Below are 23,268 nucleotides of genomic sequence, written 5' to 3'. Positions count from 1 at the left end.
AATATGATGTCAGCTGTGTGCTAAAATGACTATACAAAGTTAATCACAAGGCTTATACTACATTTCTACCTATTATTTCATATCTAGAGACATATATGAACCTATCGATAATAAAAAAGGATCATGATTGGAGAATTGACTATTACGTTCTTTTCATCTTCATTTGGGAGTCCATTGCAAATCTCACATATATAATGAAAAGTAAAGATAAAATGACTTGACTTGGTAGTTGGTCCTTGAGATCCTGGAGCTGGAAAGTGTTGATCGGCTTGGATGGGAGTCTCTTAGGGCTGGACGCTGTTGAGGATGTGCCTCTTTGTAGGAGTTGATCTATATGGAAAGGATTTGCCAACAAGATGTCCTGCTCCGATTTTTATTCACATCTGGATCTATGTGCTTTCATCCTTCCATCAATTTATCACTTCTGCTCAGGTCTGTGAGCCAGGAGTCATAATGGCACTCCCGTTTTACGAGTGTTCTTTGCAAATACTTATGAGGTCCTTTAATTAATTTGTTGCCTGACCGCCATTTTCTTTTTTTGTGTGCAGACATATAGGCCCAGATTTACTAAAGTAGCAAAAAATTAATTTTAGGCGTGCCACTAAGTGCTAAGCCACTGTACAACAATGAGCCAGAGTGGTCCACCATGACATTTGTGCTTGAGTGACTCTGTCCAATACAAATTTTTACAACCGCCCAAGAGTAAGCAATGTAAAATGTGTAATTTAACAAAAATTACGTTACACGTGGGAATAGAAAGTAATATTGCACAATATTCTGCTTGTCCGTTGTTTGCATCTGGTTTAAATTGGTGCTTGGATTTCACACAAACCCAGGTGATGTTACTTTAGAAGATCTGGTTTTCTGATGAATTTATGCTGTTCCTGGCCAGTTGCGCCCCTTTGCATTTATTACCAAAGGTATTACGTGATGTGACATAAAGCTATTTTAGGCTTTTTTGTTGCTGTTGCAGTTTTATACAGCACGATTATTGGAGCGCTTTACATGAGCACCAGTTACATTACACAAGAACACATTCATTTTTGGGTAGGCACGGGGAGAGTAAGGGATTTGGCCAGAATCACCGCATGTCGAGCCGACTCGCATCGACTTTTCAGTGCAAAATATATTTTGTGAGGGAAAGTTGATCACTGCTGTTGTTTGCATCACTTTAAGTCACAAAAAATCAGTTTTGTCTCATATGAGCACCTATGCAAAAACACAGTACACCGGAAATGTATAAAATGTATAATAGTATTAGGATTGTGTTTACTTGAGAAAAACTTCTCTACCATCCGCGCAGAGACGTCCGTACTCTTAAAAGACTGGTTATAAATGAATAAGTCAAAACTTCAGTACTGCCTTGACGACTTCTCTCGGATTTACAATGATGACACATGATGCCAGTTTATGTAGCACTTCAGTGTTGAATTATTTATTTGGATGTTTATTTATTTATATAATGTGATCAAGACCAGGGGTATCATATAATAAAATATGTATTCACATTTGACACATATAGAATAACCTTCAAGTAATGAAGAAACGAGTGGTGACTCTACCCCACCCCTACCTCCGACCTCTCCACAAATACACAAACAGAAAGAAATCAAGCCTTTGAATCCATCAGGCAACAGAGGGAGTGAATAATGAAAAGGGTGAATTTGAGTTTTTTGACAGATATATTTATCTATCTATCTATCTATCTATCTATCTATCTATCTATCTATCTATCTATCTATCTATCTATCTATCTATCTATCTATCTATCTATCTATCTATCTATCTATCTATCTACCGATAAAGATATAGATATAGATAGATAGATAGATAGATAGATAGATAGATAGATAGATAGATAGATAGATAGATAGATATTTCTACTGAAAAAAACAAAGGTTACAGGGACATTATAGTTAGGCTCAGGTTACACACGTACAAATCCAGTGAAATTCAGCAGTTATAATTAGCTGAGCAAACTATAATTTGCACCCACGCAATGCACTGCTTATGGCCTCACCTATTACATAACTCATGACATTGTCAGTGACATCACTGATGACATCGCAAATGACATCACTGATGATATCATCCAGAGAATTTGTGGCGCACCCACTCATACCCCAATATAACCCTTTTTACACCCACTCCAACTTCCACAATACCATTCTCAAAAGCATTGACACACCAGTACTAGTAGTTATACACCCACTCACTGATTCATAGGTCTACACACAAATCCACTCAGTTACCAACGCATTCTTATTTATTTTAGCCCAGGGGAGGTGGTGGTCCCTGGGGAAGCGGGGGATACGCAAGTTTCCACCGCATATAATTATATGACTGCCCAGGGAAGGTGGCGGTCCGTGGGGTTTTGTTTAGCCAGTTGAGATGGGAGGCCCGTGCGCCTGCTCATTTTATTTTTACCATGCCCCTGGTATTTGGCCAATCCTGGCCTTTTGCTACGGATTTACAGGTCCACCCGAGAGTCCGCGGCAAAATTAAAAAAGAAAAAGCTTTATAATTCCAGCGGTGGTCCCTGCGGGACCACCCCCCACCATATCTGGGGGCTCAGGGTATTCCTACCCTGCCCCCTTTCCTTTATTTTTTACTTCTTTTCAGGGATGGCTGCCAACACTTCCTGGTTGAAGTGTTGACAGCCAATCAAATTTTAGTAGGATCCACAAGTCCACTGCTATGACTCGCGTCCCCAGATATCTATATTTTTTTAACTTTAACTTCTCTACTACTACTACTACTACTACTACTAAACGGATTTACATCAAATCTCAAAAAGCACGCTTTCTGCACCAACATCTAGCTTTCTGCCAAATATGGTGTAATTTCATTCAGCAGTTCAGGCTGTAGTTGTGTTCGATGGAAAATCCCCATAGACATAACATGGGGAAAACCTGTTTTGGGACATCACCCTTTTTTCTTGGCCCCCGCTTGACCCCAAAACTTTCAACACGGCAGCTGAACCAAACAGGAGACGTTTTGTGAAAATTTCATGGAGATTCGTCAAGCGGCGCCAAAGTTATTAGCAAAACAAATAACAATTTTCCTATGGAATCTTTGGTCCTAAATGATATATATATATATATATATATATATATATATATATATATATATATATATTGCAAAACTACATCTGAAATAAACATGTGTACACTCCCATGGCATGGTATGCACAGTGAAGCTATATTTGTCACAATATATGCTTCGCAGTTCTTTCAAAAACCTCTATATTAATCCAGAGCTTTTTAGTAAGAACTGCGAAGGGGAACTTGTAACAAATATAGCTTCACTGTGCATGCCATGCCACCAGAGTGTGCACATGTTAATTTCCGATGTAGTTTTGCAATTTTGAAAACCACAACACAAAAATTAATGTACATGTTCTTGTCATGGCAGTGAAAATAAGTATGGCCCAGTAACACGGTATATAGAGACACCGCGGTAATAAGCACACACTAATAGTTTTAGTACTATAATGCAAAGATCAAATTCCATGTTATTACCACAAAGTCACATGAGAAAAGTATTGTTTACTACGTCTCAAATATATGATTACTTTGGGTTATATGTTTGTTCATGTTCATTCCTTTTACTATAAAATTCAAACCGTCTCATCGTTTTTAATCTATTGGAAAAGTTAAAACGTTTTACAATACAACTAATAAGAAATTAAAATACAGGCTAGAAATTTGAGGAGTGACTTGGTTTACAGCTGATACAGACTCCATCAAAAGTAGCTGGTAATTGCAGGTTATTTTTTCATTTTTTTAAAAGCTATTTTTTGTGATCAAAGGATAACTTCCTGCCCTTTTGCCTGACCGATGTTAAATATTTGCGCAGTGAGAACCACCTCAGGGAGTTTCATCAGATATGCTAACTCGTTGGTGTCTTCTTGGTTTCAGGTGGACCTACCATGACTTCTTCAACAGGTACCGGGTCCTGATGAAGAAGAGGGACGTCCATCAAACGGATAAGAAGCTCATATGCAAGAATCTGCTGGAGAACCTTGTGAGGGTGAGTCCTGCGGGCGGTCCAGACTCTGGTATTTAGAGATTCTGGACATGGTTTGCATCTGCACTGGGATAGCCGTAAGCAAGTACTGTTTCTTGAAGGACGAAAGCATGGGTGTGCTGAGAGTAGGATGGTTCGCCGGAGGGACCTAATGGGGCAGATCTCAAACAGATGATTGCAAATGTCGGGCATAGATACTAAATTTACTGAGCAAGGCTGGACTGGCCGTTACGGGCATTGGGTGGGGGGGCTGGTTTTATAACAGGGCTGCAATTTTTAAAGCACCGGTTGCAGTGTTCATTGTATATCCAGCAGTTTTCAGGCAACAATGAAAGTGTCAAGATAACTCTGATGAGGTAAGGTAGTGTAGATGGTTAAAATCCTTCCTACAAAGAGTGTGTACCATGCAGATCACAGCACAGTATTTTATGTGCATAGCTCCGTGGGATACTGCTTTTTTCTCAGATATTTTTGTTACTGTGCAGTTCATAAGTTGCAATCATAATCTAGCACAGTGAGCTATGAACTGCCATCAAAGAGCTGCATACAAACTACACGGTACAGACTAGAAAGTTATGTTTTTCCCAGTCTTTCATTATCTTAATGATGCCAACAACGGTTTGTTTGGGTAGAAATACTTTATTAGTAAAACCAACCCTAACCACTGTATTAAGTTCTGAATCCTGAGTTTGTGTTTCTCCAGACCAAGTGCTATTAAAAAATTCCCGCCAGTATGGATGACACTTGACTCCTACACCTTGTAGTCCCCTTTGTCTTATGTAACATTTTCTATACACCAATTTACACATGTATGATTCATTATCACTGTATGTGTGGGTAATGTAAAGAACTCTGACACCCTACACTGGTATGAGAGACACTATTAAACAAATTAAATATATGTGAGTGATTGGCTATGGAGAGATGAGAGGCACAGTTGGAGGGTGCTAGTGGGGGATTCATTGAAGAGCCCTACAAAAGACTGCTGTATCCTGGTGCACTGTAGGGTCATCTTTTACTATGCTTTAAAAGCTAATGCAGTTTAATATATCATGAAAAATGTGTGGTAGAATACCTCATTTTATCCCACATGTTCTCGGGAGGAGAAGGCCTCCCCAAAGCCCACTTGTAGTTTTCGGGCTCGCTCGTACTGTTGATGGTGACAAAATTTGCCAGGGCTGCTTTGGGGTTCCAATCCAGCCCTGTTACTGGGCAATAGGAAATCCGTGACTGGAGTGTTTTCTAGCAATGGACTGGAATTAGTTCCCCTGCCCAATGAAATAACATTTGTGTGGTTGTCCACCTGGTGGTAAGTAGGAAGGCATACTTCTGTCGTAACTGAAAATTGTGGTCAGTTTGGTTTTGGTGAAAGGGCTCGACTCCCTCTCTTGGAACAGTTCCCGAGTTAAGCTTGCACTTTTCTGACATAAAGATCCTTTGGTGAAATAAATCTTTAAAGTGGAGTGGGTCTAAAGTGATGTATTTTTGGCCTATTTCCATTGTGGATTTCATTGCGGTTAGGATTTATATCATCAAATCTCTTCTTGTGAGTTTTCAAAAAGTCATCATTTAAGCTTAGTAATTTTTCTCCAACTTTATTGTCTTCTAAATAACAGATAATTTGTATGTCCTTGGATTAGGCACAACACATATCATTAATCATTCTTCAAGACAAAGTTTTCATCCAAATTGATCACCGTTTTTTCTTATGGTGGTGTCTTTCGTTTGCAGTCTTTAGCTTTATTTGAGTTATCTCGTATACCTGGTTGGTCAACTTTATGAGAAACTGACAGGCCAAAACGCCTTGCCTAGGGCAGTTTCTCTATGTGCTTTTAGTGGGATGAAAATAGGTGGGGGTCTTTAAAGGAGGCGTGGCCAAAGAAACAAGCATCCTCTCCATGACAGGTGACTCTTTTAACTAAGGGTGTGGCCTAAGACATGTAAACTAAAATCCACATGAGTGCCTCTGTGTGTGTTTTCTGTTACTGAATCCAGGCATGTCACGGAACAACCAACATATATGCATAAAACAAACAGACCTATTGACTTTGATAGTACTTGTTAGTTCAATCAGATAAATGAATAACAATGTTTTTTGTGAATAATTAGAATAAAAAATATTTCAATTCTTAAAGTATGAGACTGAAATAAACATTGCTTGGGTATGTGGAAGGGCTGTGGGGTTCGGAGTGCCTCAGACACTCTCATGAACCCTTTCACACTACTTTCTTCTGCAGTCTCTTGCTCTCTCTGTTAGCACTCACACCCCTTCTCTCGACATCTTTCTGAAATCCTCCACGGCATATCTCACACTTCCACACAATTAAATGTGGCACATAAGCGACCAGTGCTTTTTGCACTCTGCAGATAGGTCAAGGATAGGATGTGCATGTTGTCCAAGTCAAGTCAAGTCAAGTCAAAAATTTATATAGCGCGCTACATACCCAGAGGGTCTCAAGGCGCTTGAGGAGGGGAAGGGGGTTACTTGTCGAATATCCAGGTTTTAAGTTGCTTTCTGAATGCTAGGTGGTTCTGTGTGAGACGTAGGTGGGTGGGGAGAGAGTTCCAGGTTTTAGCTGCGAGGTAGGAGAAAGATCTACCTCCCATGGTGATTTTATTGATGCGAGGAATGGTAGCAAGGGCTTGGTTGGAAGATCGAAGCTGGCGAGGGGGGGTGTAGAAGGAAAGTCGAGTGTTGAGGCATTCGGGTCCAAGTTCGTAGAGTGCTTTGTGGGCGTGGGTTAGGAGTCGGAAAGTAATCCTCTTATTGACGGGGAGCCAGTGGAGGTTTTTCAGGTGGCTAGAGATATGGTCATTGCGTGGGATGTCTAGTATGAGTCTGGTTGATGCGTTCTGGATGCGTTGGAGTTTTTTCTGGAGTTTTGCGGTGATACCGGCATATAGGGTGTTTCCGTAGTCCAGGCGACTTGTAACCAGTGCATGGGTGACTGTCTTTCTTGTTTCGGTGGGGATCCAGCGAAATGTTTTTTTGAGCATGCGGAGGATGTTGAAGCATGAAGATGAGACTGCGTTGACTTGTCTGTTCATCGAGAGAGAGGAGTCCAGGATGACGCCCAGGTTTCGTGCGTGGTCCGTCGGGATGGGGGCTTTTCCAAGGGCCTCTGGCCACCAAGAGTCGTCCCAAGCGGAGGGGGAGGTGCCTAAGATAAGGACTTCTGTTTTGTCTGAGTTCAGTTTCAGACGGCTGTGCTTCATCCACTCTGCTACTTCTTTCATGCCTTCATGTAGGTTGGTTTTGGCGGTGTTGGGGTCTTTGGTGAGTGACAGGATCAGTTGGGTGTCGTCTGCATAGGAGATGATGTTGAGGTTGTGTTGGCGGGCGATGGTTGCGAGGGGGCTCATGTATACGTTGAAGAGGGTGGGGCTGAGTGAGGAACCTTGGGGTACGCCGCAGATGACTTCAGTGGCCTCGGACTTGAATGGTGGGAGGCGGACTCTCTGGGTTCTTCCGGTGAGGAATGAGGTGATCCATTCCAGTGCTTTTCCTTGGATTCCAATGTTATTGAGGCGCTGTAGGAGAGTGCTATGGCAGACTGTGTCGAAGGCTGCGGAGAGGTCGAGGAGAATGAGGGCGACTGTGTCTCCGTTGTCTAGTAGAGTTCGAATGTCGTCTGTTGCTGCGATGAGAGCGGTCTCCGTGCTGTGTTTGGCTCGGAAGCCGGACTGTGAGGAGTCGAGGGATTTGTTGCTTTCGTGGAAGGCGGCGAGCTGGTTGTTGACGGCTTTCTCGATGACTTTGGCCGGGAATGGTAGGAGCGAGATGGGGCGGTAGTTTTTGAGTTCGGTGGGATCCGCTGTGGGTTTTTTCAGAAGGGCGCTGAGTTCGGCGTGTTTCCAGCTCTCCGGGAAGGTGGCGGAGTTGAGGGAGCAGTTGATGACGTCTCGGAGGTGTGGTGCTATGATGGAGTCTGCTTTGTTGAAAATGTGGTGAGGACATGGGTCTGTGGGGGATCCTGAGTGGATGGAGTTCATCAGGTGGATGGTGTCCTCAGTGGAGACCTTTATGACTCACAGACAGGCACTGTGAGAAACTGGCACTGCCTTCAGCCTCAGAGTCAGAGCTCTCCGATCTGCACTCTCATAAACACCCAAACACAACCTGAAGTCACTCAGACACCTGGAGACAGCTCAGTTTAAAGTATGTATATACAAGATCATACTTTGCATGAAAAAACTATAGAAACACAACATCTTGAAAATAAGCAAATACTCTTAAGAAATGCAATATGAAATATAACAGGGAATGCACTGTAAGGATTTTTACTGTCATTCTTGAAAACAAAATTAACAGTGTTTTGCCATTAAAGTTCAGAACATGACTGTATAAGCCTGATAGGGCCCTGTTTCAAAGATTTTAGGTCTCGCATACGCAGCGCCATGCCCTGAATAGGAGTGCCCTTAGCCATCGCTCTGCTCATTTTCAAGCACACACTCGTGACGTCATCCATCTTGCAGGAGCGAGCAGGTGCGCGCAACAAGCATGAGTGTAGTGCTTGAAAAGTGGAGACTGCGCACGCACGCACACACCACTCCTAGGCTTGTTTAACATTTCAGCATACACTCTTAAAGGAGCGCCTGCCTTGGCAGTCTCTCAACTTCACCCCCACCCGCCTGCTCTCCCTTTTATTCTCCCCTTGACTTCTCTGGCAATCTCGTCCCTTCTTTTCCTTTCTATTCAATTCTATTTTTCTGCCCTTTCTCATCTTGTGTCGTCCTCATTACTTACTTTCTTGCTGCCTTTTGCTCCTCTACCCGGCTTTCAGTTCTACCTTCTCCCTTGATTTCCCCCCTTCATTCTTTCTTGTATTTCTTTGTCCACTGTCACAACCTCCCTTTTAACACAGTGTCCCCTTTAATGACATCATAGCGCACATTACACTTAGGTTTATAATGTATGAATATGCAGCAACCACAAGGGCGTTTGGAATGTGTACATCTGAGACTGAGGTGGAATGCAGGAGTGTGTATTAAAAATGCAGGAATCAGTCCATATGGTGTGAGTCTATATAGATTGCTTTGAAGTGTAAAATGTATGCAAACCTGTGATTGCGTGTGCAAAATATGTGTTTCTTTTATTATGTATGTGTTCACATACAAGAGCTTGGCTTTGTGTTTGTATCCCATAGGTCTTTGTGTGGTGTATGACTGTCCGTTTGTGTATACATGTAAGCATAACATGTGCTTTCTATGCAGTTTTTCTTGCGCGTGAGGCAGTGTGTTCGCTTGTCTGCAGGATTTTGCCTGTGTGCAGCTCTTTGCTTTTGTTTGCAGAGAGAGCGTGTGGGTTTCATATATGAAACTATGCATTTACATTTGCATAAAATATGTCCAATGTGTGCGTTTGCAATGTGTCAGATGAGCAAGACATTGAGAAATTTAAAAATCATGGAATTTTATTTTCAGTGATTGGTTACAGTATGCCATTTTATTTCCAGTACGATTTAAAAGATGTGTGTGATGGATGCATTTTTTTCTTGGTGCATACATAGTTTTGTCAATGTTTATCTTAAGACATGTTGCACTGGGGCGCTAGCTGCTGTACATCGTGGCTTAAAGTTAAAAACAATGAAAAAAACGCTATTATGTGGTCAACCTTGGCCTAATTACGGTGCTTTAAAAAAAAAACATTAAGCCACACTGCACAGCTCGCGCTGCTGTGTAACATGCCTGAGAAAAAAAACATTGACAAAACCAATAGATTTTGCAGAGGCAAAACCTATTGGCATTGCCAGTGCTTTGTAAAAAAGGATCGAAACGCCATTGACAGACTCTGACCCGCTAGACTACGTATGAATCTTCTGTTTGGGTGCAGAAGTGTACTGCTTCCTTTACCAAGTGACCCTAGGGTGACATTTTTTTCTTGCCTGTATGTTTCCTAAAGTCCTTGTTTTGTCTGGTTTTACCACCGGTTTGGAATGTACTCCGGTGTATATGTTTTTTTTTCCATGGGAATAATTTTCCATAAGTACTGCTCAAAAAATGTTATGCTTAGGAACCGTTGTTCCTTAACCCCTTCACTGTGCGGTGTTATCACCCCGCTGTGCGGGGGTAGGGGGCGACGCGCGGCGCCGCTGTGCTTGTGACAAGCTCAGCTCGTCATGAGGCACAGTGGAGCTGCACTCATGACGAGCTGAGCTCGTCACAGCCACACCCGTTTAGGAACGTTCAGCACAGCGGGGTAATTATCCCCGCGTGCGAACGTTCCAACGGCCGTGACGAGCTCAGCTCGTCATGAGTGCAGCTCAACCGTGCCTTATGACGAGCTGAGCTCCTCACAAGCACTCAACGGGTTAAATTACAAAAATACTCCAAGGCCGAAGATTCTTTTACTGTACAAAACAGCGTGCACGTTGGATTATTCCCCTTTGTACGCTTCTTGGAATTGAAGATCAACATACTGCCCCAAGAGTCTGCAAGTCAGATAATAGGAGCAGTATTGTATACTCCATCTCAAACTACTTGCCTTCAATCTGGCACATTAGATCAAGAGCAATCGAGAAAAAATCCCCATTTTAAGAGCATGTTCTGATGAGGTGGCCCCTCACAATCTTCGCACAAATGCCACTGCATCTGGTGCACTAATGGCCCTTAAAAAAAACATTATCTCAACACCATCTTCAAGGCATCTCTCACAGGACACTGTATCTGTCATTTGTAAACTGAATAAGCATTGGCATAGCCAATAGGTCTCGCCTTTGGGACCTTCTAAGTGTTTAGCCATGCAACAGTTGATGTTGTTGCACCAAGGATATTGTGCTGGATAACTAAACACTTATAACGTCCCAAAGGCGAGACCTATTGGCTATGCCAATGCGTGTTTAAATTACTAACGGGTCTGAGACACCTCAGGCCTTCCCCACTTAAAGCCCTCTTTCCACCACTGAACGGAACTTGGTCATCATAAAGAAATCAATCTCCTGATTGATTCTGCATTGAGTTCCATCCAACTGTACTCCAACAAAGCCATTCAATGAGTTAAGCGTTCACTGCTGACATTTGTGACAGGCACATAACAAGGTCTAATTCTATGTCAGGACCGGAGGCTTCGGATTATGCCATTCTTTCATCGCTTTATTCTCTACAGCAGCAAGAAAAAATATATCACAAACTACTTTTCCCATGAACATTCGGGAAAAAAACAAAGTCAAACATGAGTCCTATCACAGTGTCCGTGCACCGGTGGCTCCCATCATGCTCCGCTGTTCTTGCCTCCTCCTCTTTCTTCGCTGCTCGCAGCAAGTTAAGTTGGTTTTTCCTTCTCTCCTGGGTTTTGGGTTCTGTGTAGTACGCTTAGGCCTTTGGCCAGGTGTCGGTTCTGTTATTTCTTCACAGATTCCCCTCTTCGGTCGCGTGACGCCTAGTGCGCTCCTTACGCGATTCTGTGGCCCAGTAGTGTGCGGTGCGGTGGACTTGCCGCTAGGGGCCGGTGCCTCGTCTGCTGAAGGGCCATTCCCAGGTGCTTCCAGAGTGTTCTGGCGCGGTCCTGTCACCAGCGGGTAGGCCTTGCCCAGCCTCCCGGCTCTGACACCCTGCGGGGTCGCAATTAGGTTTTCCCTTGTTTTTCTTGACGCCCTCTGGGTTGTATTCTGCTTTCAAACACCCTTCGGGTCGTAACCGTGCCGTTGTTCGGCATGGGAACGCTTTGCCGGGGGGCGCCCCAGGACTCTGAGGGCTGTAGCGTTTCCAGGGCCAAGCCCGTTAATTGTGCGCCTTGGGCCACCCACATCGCTGGGACACCCCAGACCATAGAGTGCCCTGTGGAGGGTCATTTGGTTTTTTCCTTACGCCCCTGCTGCTTTGAGCCTAATTGACCTCGCCATGCAGAGGGACGCGGACCAATACCCAGAGGAGGACCCTCTGAATTACGTCCCCTTGGACGATGGTTTCTACCAGGCGGTCGATGACTCGATCTACCGCGCGGTGGACCAGGCCATGGTCCCCCTTGAGCAGCGGCTCTCGGCGCGCCTGGATGAGGCTTACGCTAAGCTTGCCGCCCTTATTCCTGCGCCTGCTCCGGCCTCCGGCCCAGACGCATCCCCTCCCCCCCTCCTCCGAAGAAGCCTTGCACTGAGGGGGTTGACTCGGCGGCTTTCGCACGGGTGAAGAGCGCCTTCAAGGCCTTAGAGGACTCGCAACCTCCTCCACCTCTTCCTTCGGAAGTTCCTCCTCCTTCACCCCGTACTATGTCTCCGGACCACCTGCAGGACGACGACTCTCCGGACTCAGAAGAGGAGGCCTGTTCTTCCCGGTCGTGGCTGCCTTCACAGCCCTCCTCCTCCGCTGCACCGTTCGACATGCTGGACCCGGACAACATCGTCCACCCCAGGTCCTCCAAATGGGTCCCGTGTGACAAGGTAGCCCAGTACGTCGCAAATCGCCTGAGGAAGCCGGTGGATAAGGAGGCCAGAAGCCGCCTGCGTGCGGAGTGTCCCCGGCCCTCGTTGGAGGGAAAGTGCCCATGACCCCAGACATCGACCCGAAGATGGCGACCTTCCTCCAGAAGTTCGTCAAGGACCCCCGGAAAGGGATCAACAGGTTCTGGCGCACCTGCCAGGACAAGCTTTTGGACGCGATTGGCCCCATGACCAAGATCTTGGATATGGCGGAGGAGGCCAAAGTGTCGGGCGACGTGATCTCCCCGGAAGTCCCAGAGGGCCATCATTTTCTTGGGCAACGCCAACTGCGCTCTCTCTACGGAGAGGAGGCGTTCTCTCCCCATCAAGGTGGACCCCAAGCTGGGCGATCTCACCTCGTCAGAGGCAGGAGCGGTGGCCCAAGGGGGCTTGTTCGGTGACCCGTTCATTAAGGAGCTAGGGAAATTCGCAGCTACGTTTACTTCCCTAGATCGTGCTCAGTCAAACATCAAGAAGGTTTTCGCGTCTCGTGTTTTTGACAAGGCTGGACGAGGCAGGGGCCGCTCGTTCGGTCGGGGCACCAGCTCAGATAGAGGACAAGGCTCCGGACGTGGCCAGTATCAGGACAAGGCCAGATTCAACAATTTCTACCCCACAAGAGGGCAGAAGTTTGGAGGACGTGGCGGTCAACGAGGCCAACAGCAAGACGGTGGTCGAGGTGAGTGTGCTACCTTCCGCGAGCTTGCGTGTGGGAGGGCGGCTGGTGCAGTTTTTTCCAGCATAGGCCTCCCTTGCCAGCGATGCATGGGTGCTGCAGACGGTGCAGGGCTTCCAATTGGAGTTCCATGGCCATCCATGTCAGCTACAACGTCCTCGCCCCATTACCTTTTCCCAGCGCGATGCAGCTTTGGTGAGCGAAGAGGTAGCGGCCCTCCTCCAAAAAGGCGCGATTTGTTGCGCTTGCGAACACCCCTCAGGTTTCATCAGCAATCTCTTCTTGGTAGACAAGGTCGATGGGGGCAAACGCCCTGTGATAAATTTAAAGGAGTTCAACGAGTGGCTGGTGTATCGCCATTTCAAAATGGAGGAGATACATCTCTTGCAGGATGTTTTACGTCCGTCCGATTGGATGGTCAGGCTCGACTTAAAGGACGCCTACTTAGCGGTTCCGATTTTCCCTCCACACCGGCGTTTCCTCCAGTTCAGGTGGGACGATCAGGTCTACGAGTTCACCACTCTACCTTTCGGGCTCTCCTCGGCGCCATGGTGCTTCACGAAAGTGTTGCGTCCGGCGGTGGAGGCCTTGAGGGCCCAAGGTGTCAGGATGATAGTATACCTGGACGACATGCTGCTCATGGACCAATGCCCCAGGAGGCTACGGTCTCAGTTGCAGTCAGCGGTCAACCTTTTGCAAGGCCTAGGGTTCATGATCAACGAGAAAAAGTCTCTTCTGGTTTCCGCGCAAGGCGCGACGTTTTTCAGCTTCAACATAGACTCGGTGTCTTCCACCTTGAGTCTACCGGCCAGGAAGATGTCGAGGATCAGACACGAGTTGTGCCAAACTTTGGCGAAGCAGTTGATTTCCTTGCGTCACCTGGCGAGGTTAGTGGGCCTGTTGTCGTCTTCGATTCATGCTATCTTCCCAGGCCCCCTCCATTATCGCGCCATGCAACGCTTGAAGGCGTACCATCTCCGGAGGGGACTGACGTACTCTCAGTTGATTCCTTTATCGGACGATGTGAGGGACGAGATGAGGTGGTGGCTCACGCACATGGAAGCCTGGAATGGCCGTGCGATCTTCGGCTTGGCTCCCGACATTGTGATAGAGTCGGAGGCCAGTCGTTCAGGCTGGGGTGCCAGATGCGGAGATTTCTCCACGGGCGGCGCCTGGTCCGCTTTCGAACAGTCCTTGCATATCAACTGCTTGGAGTTGCTAGCGGGCTCCTTCGCAGTGCAATGTTGGACCAAGGAAAGAGTGCAATCTTGCGTCCTTCTCAGGATGGACAACGTGTCGGCGGTCCGTTACATCAACCATCTGGGTGGCACCAGGTCCAAAATGTTGGCGGACCTCGCCAGGGACTTTTGGCACTTTTGCCTGGACCATCAGGCGTCGGTTACGGTGGAATATTTGCCGGGACGCCAGAACGAGGTGGCCGATTGGCACTCGAGGAATGTCATGGATGCCAGCGTCTGGAAGCTGGATCCTATTCTGTTTGCTAGGCTCTCGGACCGTTGGGGTCCGTTCTCGGTGGATCTCTTCGCGTCCCGCCTGGACCACCAACTCCCGAGGTATTTCAGCTGGCGCTCCGACCCTCTGGCAGAGGCGACCGATGCGTTCCTCCAGGACTGGTCGGGCGTGCAGGGCTATGCTTTCCCTCCGTTCTCGATGATAACGCGCCTGTCGGCGTTGCTGCGCCGTCAGTTAGCGCCGGTGGTGATGATCACTCCGTGGTGGAGATCGCAAGTTTGGTTTCCGGTTCTACTGGAACTTTCCTGGGATTCTCCAATCTACTCCCCCAGTCTCCTCACATTCTGCTGAATCCAGAAGGAGCTCCCCACAGGTTAGTCCAGGAGGGATCATTGCGCCTGATGGCGTGGAGGCTCTCCGGCGTCGCTGGACGCTGCCTGGCCTTTCGAGAACAGCAGAGGACTTGCTTTCCAAGGCTTGGGCTGACAGCACGACCAAACGCTACCGATCAGCATAGGTGGAGCCGTTGGTGTGTGCGACGGGGTTTTGATCCCGTGGGGGCAGCTGTAGTAAATGTCCTGAATTTTTTGGCCGAACTGGCTCACCACGATCTGGCTTATCGATCGATCAATACTTTCAGGTCGGCGATCTCGGCGGGACATGACCTGGTTCAGGGTTCCCCGGTTGGTGAACACCCTTTTGTTTGCAGGCTCTTGAGAGGTATACGGCTTTCCTTGCCGCCGGAGCCTCGGTATTCCGCCCTGTGGGATGTGAACAGGGTGCTGAATTTGTTCCTTTCCTGGCAGCCGAACAGGTTCTTATCTCGTAAAGAGTTGACTGCTAAATTGGCCATGTTGTTGTGCCTTGTGTCATGCAGGCGAGTCTCGGACGTGCGAGCGCTGGATATCACGGCCAGAGTTTTTTCTCCAGAGGGAGTTTCTTTTACCGTCAGCAGGCGGACCAAGACCCTTACTAGGGTTATTTCCTGCCCGGCCTTTAGGGACTCCCCTAAACTGTGTGTGGTGCAGTGCCTCCGTGCTTATGAAGATATGACTGAAGATACTCGCCCTCCGGGTGAGCGACAGCTACTTATTGCCCTACGAAAACCGTATAAGGCAGTTACTTCGCCAACGATCGCCCGGTGGTGCGTTGGGTGATGCAGGAGGCGGGGATTGATACCAAGCAATTTGGGGCTCACTCAGCGCGAGGAGCCATGGCCTCTAAAGCTTTTGCCCTTGGGGCTCGACTGGAGGATTTTATGAGAGCGGCTGATTGGTCCTCGGACTCCACGTTCAAGAGGTTCTATTTCAAGTCAGTTATCAATGTAGCTCGGTTGGTGGTCGATAAGCTTTGAACTGGCATAATCCGAAGCCTCCGGTCCTGACATAGAATGAGAATTTGCCTAGCCTTGGTGCTGGTAAGTTCCAATTCTATTAAGGACTCGGAGGCGAGGATTATCCCCCCCCAGTGACTTCCTTGAAGTGGACCCTCCCCGTATGCATAGTAAGTAAAGCGTTTATGTTCCTTTTAACGGATGTACGGCTATTGCTCTGCAATGTAATGCTCTTCCTTTTACTGCTGACGTTCTGTTGGAACGGGATAGATCTGATGGTGTGTTCTATTGCAGGTGCGGATAATTCAAAACAGGATGCGTGATTGGACTAGGGTTCAAGCTTCGCGCGAAGAAAGAGGAGGAGGCAAGAACAGCGGAGCATGATGGGAGCCACCGGTGCATGGACACTGTGATAGGACTCATGTTTGATTTTGTTTTTTTCCCGAATGTTCATGGGAAAAATCGTTTGTGATATATTTTTTCTTGCTGCTGTAGAGAATAAAGCGAAGAAAGAATGGCATAATCCTCGCCTCCGAGTCCTTAATAGAATTGGAACTTACCAGCACCAAGGCTAGGCAAATTCTCATTCCTCTTTGGCCAATTTAGCCTTTCATCCTTCTGAGGTTTGTAAAACCAGCATCACTTTATTGAGTAATTATTATTGTTATTTTCTGAACATTGGCATGTCGAGGGCTCCTTTAAGACAATGGAGCTGCTCCGAGACTGTACTGACTGGTTCTAGCCTTATGCGCCAACATATCATTGTTTTCCGTTCCACCCTTTTTTATTTAGAATATTTTACCCTATATGGGTGAAATGGTCCAACGGCCTCATAGCCCTCGGCCGCAGGCTGTTTCAGCTGTTAAATGGCCTCTCTTTGTTATAGGCCTTCGCCTACAATTTAGGAACATAACTGGGGTTGAGGGCCTTTCACAACTGTTATAGCCCTCAACAGCAGGCAATAATGGTGTGCTAGTATTGTTAATGTTGGGTATCGAAGGTGTCCGTCTCTGAAGTGAAAAGGACCCCTTCTAGAAGTCTACACCGAGGATTTTCTGCAGAGTCAGCTGCTGGGCTGCACTCAGATGTTAGTGCTACTGAGTCACAGTAGGTGAAGAAAATTGTCATCTGTGCACAGCAGTATCAGACGGTCTGCAGATGTTTGCACCTAGGGCAGTGGAAAAGAAGCCAGATGTGCAGGTTGTCAAAATCTTTCCCGAGAGCAGGAAAATGCATTTCAATGACTGTTCAAGCGAGCTGGAACTGCAGAAAAAAATAATATCTAATTGTGCAGTTGCGCAATTACCTTAACCCTGTGCTCGCTGATTGTGCAGTGTATAGACAATCTACTGGTGTATGGTTTGGGCTGATAGCTGCACAGCATGGAATCTATGCAATGCTTGGGTTTCTTTTACGTGTGTCTGGCAATTTGCTGAGTCATCAAAGAGAAAAGACAATAACTACACAAATTGTAGGCTCACACCTATGTCTGCATGGCCTCTAAGGCACTTACATTCCAACTGTATTTATTACCGGTTGCATTCACCCAGCCACACTTGTATGTTATGAAATGGGGCTCAGTAAGGCAGTCTAGAGCAGCAATTAGTAATGATTCAACTAGATGGCGCTAAGTTAGGTGAAATTGCCCAATGACTTTCCATTTTGCTAGATGGCACTGAGAGGTCCTCTGACAAAATGCTGTTTTGCCTGGAGCACCAACAATCCTTGCACTGTTCCTGTTTGGTTACTTTAAAGCCAGGCCTTGTAGTAGTGAGAAGTTGGGAGTACAACAGGTGATCTGGTTTGATTCAGGTAGTGAAAGTCCTCCCAGTGCATGAGGCAGAGGTTAGGGCCCTTCTGATTTCAGTAAATGTAAGTGTACCCACTATTCCAACCATCACAGTTCACAGGCTATCCTCTTCTCTCAAGATCCCCACATTCTTCCTGTTTTGAAAGCTTGGTACATCTTCCTACGTGGAGAGGTCTGTTAGTTTTATAGAGTGGTAGCTGATCTTGGCTCTGTTGAAAGGACCAAGAGCCACATCATGATGCTGCACCAGTGCTGGGCTTCTCTGCACCTCATCCAGACAATTTGCACCAGCCTTGAGTTGGCATTCATGTTCACCACCTGCTCCAAAATGTTGCTTTTGCACTGATTACTAAGTTCCAAATTTCAATCCTGCTCCGGTCGTCAGTGCAAATGTTATTGCAAAATTTCCCAGCATCGGTGCAAGTGACATGATCTGTTCGCGGAGTAATGGGACCTCACCTCTGAAAACAGCTGTATCCTGCTCTAGGCCCTGCATTGTAGATCCTCTGAACTACTCTAGCGGTTCATCTGTCTTACTTTTTCCTTTTTCTCCCCAAAGGATCCTGATAAATTCCAGTTTGGACGAACCAAGATATTCTTCCGCGCAGGCCAGGTGGCGTACCTGGAGAAGCTCCGCGCAGATAAGTTCCGAGCCGCCACCATCATGATTCAGAAGACGGTTCGGGGCTGGCTCCAGAGGGTCAAGTACAGGAGGATGAAGGCGGCTGCTATCACCATCCAGAGGTATACGCGAGGACACCTGGCTCGCAGGTAAGCATCGCTTTCTCTTCATTGGGTTGTACCCGCCAATGTTAGAATGTCCAAACTAGGGTAATTTTACGCCCAGGAATGAGGGTCATGGATTGCAGACCTACATAAAGCTAACATTTCAAATATTCAGTGTTCAAGTGCACCAAAATGTTATGAATGTGCGGGAATGTGATATATTTGTCAGGGTATTAATACACATTTAGAACCAACCTCTTCTTTATACTCGAAAGCACAACAGGTAATATCTTGCTAAACCAGTTATGTTCCCAAACATATGGTTGTTTTTTCATAATGAGCTGCAGCACTGATCTGTGTTGAAGAGGGAACTTTTTCAGGATCCCTAGGGCAATCCGAAGTTTGGGGGCAAAGATTGTTACCTTCAGAGCCTTTTACCTCTAGTGTGTTGGGACTTTGCTTTATTGTTGAGTCCAAAACTCGTCGTCTATCTCTCTGCCACCTTAGGTACCATTTGAAGTCATTGAACCACAGACGCCCTCTACAAAATGATCCCTTCTAACGCATAATGCGTTATCTATGTACCACATCAATGGAGGAAAGGACCCCATTTCACGGGTTTAGTAAACCAATTAAAAAGCACAGGGGTAGTCAATAGACAACTCCCCCTCATTAAGACAGTAAAAATGTCTGTCCTGTCACTATAAACCCCCCCCTAGCTGCGTGAGCAACTCACAGACCCTCCCGCCATTCCTTATTTCCCATCAATTATGTACACCAAGACCTTCTGTGGTGTTGGAACGGCTGCAGTTTATTCACGTCATACGTTAGTACACACTTGTCATGATTGCATCGGTCATCAACATGTTCATTTTTGGTTCATCTTGGACTACAACAGAAGACATTCTCCATAACAGGTTATACTGTGTACATCCTATACTTTATTGCATATTAATAACCATAACTTGCCTAATCCTGCAATGCAGCATCCTTCCAGTCATGATGGCTCTTCAAGGTTGCCGTAAATCGCGTTCCAACTGTCGTGACAGCTCTACTTCTTTCACTTGGTACAGCAGGTTGCAGCTTTGAGGCTTCAAATTGCTACCAAATGTGTGGCACTCGCGGCCACATGGCCAGGCCTGGGCTGTAAGTGCTGTGTTCGCCCAGCACTGACCATCTCTTACCCTTTTGTCTGCCCTCAAGTATCCCTGCCGTGAGTTATCCCAAGGACCTTGTCCGGGCAATTGTCTCAAGAGTCCCTGCCGTAAGGCATCCCAAGGACCTTGTTCAGGCAATTGCCCTTTTACGTCCTTATGTGAAGATATTTCTTGTTAAACCTTGTGACTCCCTGCCACGCTCCGGCTGGATTACCGACCATCGACAGCTCCCATCACAACTAGTAGAACCAGCCGCTCAAGTGTCTCTACAACATACAGGAGGAGCACATCACTCACTCCACTGGACAGACAAACCTTGTAATCAGTGTAATCTCTGAGTAAACCACCAGAGGCTAAGGTGCATGACTCTTGGGGAGGGGACACACGCCCTTTTGACCTTGTGGCAGGCCCTGAAGGCTCCCTGCTGATTGGTCGCTTCAAACTATGCTGACCAATCGGTACCTTGCGTTTTTCTGGGCTTAGCTGCTTCTGGCTCCCGTTACCACCCCCCGGTAGGGGTTTGTCATGGGCCCCTCAACAGTCCAGCTGTGCCTTATCAGCATGCGGGCTATCTAAAGGACCACTTCTATCTAAGGTCCTCTTGACAGATGAACCTTGTCAACTGCGTAATCCAAAAGGAAACAACCAGAGGCGAAGGCACATGACTCTTGGGTGGGCTGGGGGTAGGGGCACTCCCTTTGAACCTTGTGGTGCACCCTCCCCCCACATCTATTGTTCGCTGGAAACCAGGCTGACCAATCTGCACCAGTGTCTTTTACCGGGCTTTGGTGCCACCCGCTCTGATTACCGTTTCGTGTCTTCACCCAAATGCCATGACCTAATCGGGAGTCCTTATTTTGCCTACGGATTGGCTAGTGGCCAAGGTTATTTTATGCTATGGCTCTTGCCCTGATGTACCCCATTGAGATTCCTGCACTTCTAACATAATATGCCCATGTGATCCGCGCCCGATGGTGCTGTCTGATGATTCCCAGGTTTTTCTCTATTCTATCGGGTATTGTGAGTAACCTAGCTCACCGCTCACATCTGTTCGATCTATCCCTTCCTGAAGGAAAAAGCTTCTCTAAATGCGTCTCAACGGAGCTCCAGATCATCTGGCTCGGATTGTGTTCAGCCTTGGCACCAACGTTGCACCCTATTACTTCACCATGGACTCTACTTGTCCTCATCCGTTGTGGTTTGAACCAGTGACTCAGCCCTTGGATGACTGTCTCGCTGCCCTCATTGTGTGGGAAAGCAAACCTTGTCAGCTGGAATGAGACAAAGCTGGGGACTGCTTGTCCCGGTGGCCTTTTAGGCCATGCTTGCAACCACGTCCCTCTTTCTTGAGTGGGCCCTTTGAACCCAAACTCGCTGGTCACTCACTGACCTTTTCTGTGGCGCGCTTTTGCGCTCTATTGCTGCCGTGCCCTTTGTCTGCCTCCAATGGGTGTTAAGGGGGTAAGTTTACCCACCCTCAGCGTCAGATTGGTAACGGGGTCATTCGGGCAATGCCCGAGGGGCCAATGTCCGAGGGCTGCTGTGGGCTGCTTTTTTGAGCAGTCTGGGGGTCTATTTGGGCGTTGCTTCCTGTCCAAGCAGAGTGTACCCTCGTCCCCAGGAGATGGTGCAGCCAACAAGAGACTTCATGCATGCTGTAGGCCAAGGTAAAGAAATACATATGAATAGCAAAAAACAGCAAGACCTCTTGTAAAGTAAAACACTACAAAAGGGATATATATTTAACAAGTTTAATCCCCGATGGAACACCAAAAGGGGGGGGTGCACAGCACCTCCACCTGCCACCTTGCTCGGCCAGCTCCACTGGAACAGGTCCAACAGGTTAGAATACCCTCTTACTAGGAAGCAGGCAGGAGCATTACAAGCTAAAAAGAAAATATGTCTACAAAGACACAAGAGCTCTGCAGTGCATGTGCACATACAATGCATGTACCACTGCAGCTGTCAGCGGGTGAATGCCATGAGTAGATTGTTACACATGTGTACAGGTTTCTATACGCAGACGCACTGATTAGTTAGTGACATTCCACGTGCTACAGCGTGTATTTTATGTTATGTTATGTTACTGGGTATTTATAAAGCGCACAGCTACTCCCTGGAGTGTCCCGGCAATAAAAGAAGAAGAACCAGTGACAGAGCCAAACAGGACGCCCCGGGGGCCGCTGACCTATTGTGAGAAGAGCCAAGTTTTTAATCCACGTCTAAAGCTAAGGAGGTCCTGCACCTGACATAAGGCTGGCGGCAGATTATTCCAAAGCTGCGAAGCTACCACCTGAAAGGACCGCCCGCCCATCCGAGAGCGGGAGAACCTTGGGATTTGCGAAAGGCGCTGATTTGAGGATCTCAAACTTCTGAGAGGAACATAGTGGTGGCATCTGTTTCTCAGATATTGGGCCCCAATGTTATGAAAGGCCTTAAAAGTCAGAACCAAAGCTTTAAAATGTGTCCTCTTACGTACTGAAAGCCAGTGCAAGGACTTCAGGTGAGGAGTCAAGTGTGTCCAGATATCCACCATAAGTGTGGCCCTAGCCGTGGCGTTTTGCACCACCTGTAAGCGGCCAAGAAGATATTCAGGAAGGCCTAAATAGAACACAGCACTGCCACCCAACCAGAGACCATGCAGAACACAACACTCAGGACATATCACCGGCGACTCAGACCCTGGTCTTCAATGAGCTGACTATGATACGAGCCAGACTAGTGGCACAATGTGAACTATACTAAGGCTAACAGCGTTACAGAACATAATGAATTGACTCATGTGCTAGAAAAGGCCCATCTTTGAACCTCCAGGGTAACATAGGCACCCAGGAGTTTCTGCACCAGATCTCCAGCCTTAAGATAAAACTACTTTTTACTACTTCTGGTTCTCTCTATGTAACTTTCCCACAGACCTCACATCCTAACCTGGCTGAGTCCGGTGCTTTGTATTTTTCTATTGCTGACCAGAGATCTACACTCAGCTGTGCTCAGGGTACACTCAGACTTACCCCCACTCACAGTCAAGGCTGTGGCAGACATACTGTTGGTGGCAGTAATTGATAGTTAGGGCAATAATAAAACACTTTCAGGTCTGAAGAGGAGTTTACTGTCTCTCTGTGAACCACTATCCATTCTCCCACTGCTGAAATCTTGTGTGCTTTGTGGGTGGGTGTGCTCTGTTATCACAGTGGTGTCCTGTGCTAGATACAATGAAAGTGCCCCTGTTAGAAATGGGATTTCTGGTTCACTAGGGCATGCGCCTAACCACTGAGGCCTAAACCACCACTCTAGTCAGGGCCAGGGAGTTACACGCTGAAGATAACCCCTAGCCAGCACAAATCCCATTTCTAACAGCCCCAATATAGTGGCTTCCCAATCCTTACAGCTGCTTCAGGGTTATGCGTCTTCCTGACCCAATTTGCTATTTTCAGCATGCAAGGGTTGGTTCTTAAAATGCATGCATCTAAAACTCTGCCGCCACAGTAGCCCCTGGCCGCTCCGGCCGAACAGCCTACTTGTTTTCAGATATCGGTGCTGGAATGACAACCCATCAGACCGCTCTTGTCTTTCCTGTACCTCCCGCTGTAGTGTTTGTAGGTGCCCAGAGGGCCAGCTGGGCCCTCACGTTCAATCAGTCGGCCAAGGTT

The 23,268-nt window shown here is 47.0% G+C and overlaps 1 protein-coding gene across 1 annotated transcript in view; it reads left to right on the top strand.

Annotated features, from left to right (window-relative positions):
• MYO5B (myosin VB) overlaps window positions 1-23,268 on the top strand; it is a 1,009,160-nt gene that overhangs the window by 783,382 nt on the left and 202,510 nt on the right. The window contains exons 18-19 of the mRNA XM_086960377.1: window positions 3,921-4,032; window positions 18,295-18,506. Coding sequence (XP_086816503.1) covers window positions 3,921-4,032; window positions 18,295-18,506 — 324 coding nt within the window. The remainder of the gene's footprint in view (window positions 1-3,920; window positions 4,033-18,294; window positions 18,507-23,268) is intronic.

This window comes from Lissotriton vulgaris, chromosome 3_1, assembly GCF_964263255.1.
Source record: "Lissotriton vulgaris chromosome 3_1, aLisVul1.2, whole genome shotgun sequence".
Classification (NCBI taxonomy): domain Eukaryota; kingdom Metazoa; phylum Chordata; class Amphibia; order Caudata; family Salamandridae; genus Lissotriton; species Lissotriton vulgaris.
The sequence above is the reverse complement of the archived record's forward strand: the minus strand, read 5'-3'. Positions and strand labels throughout refer to the sequence as shown.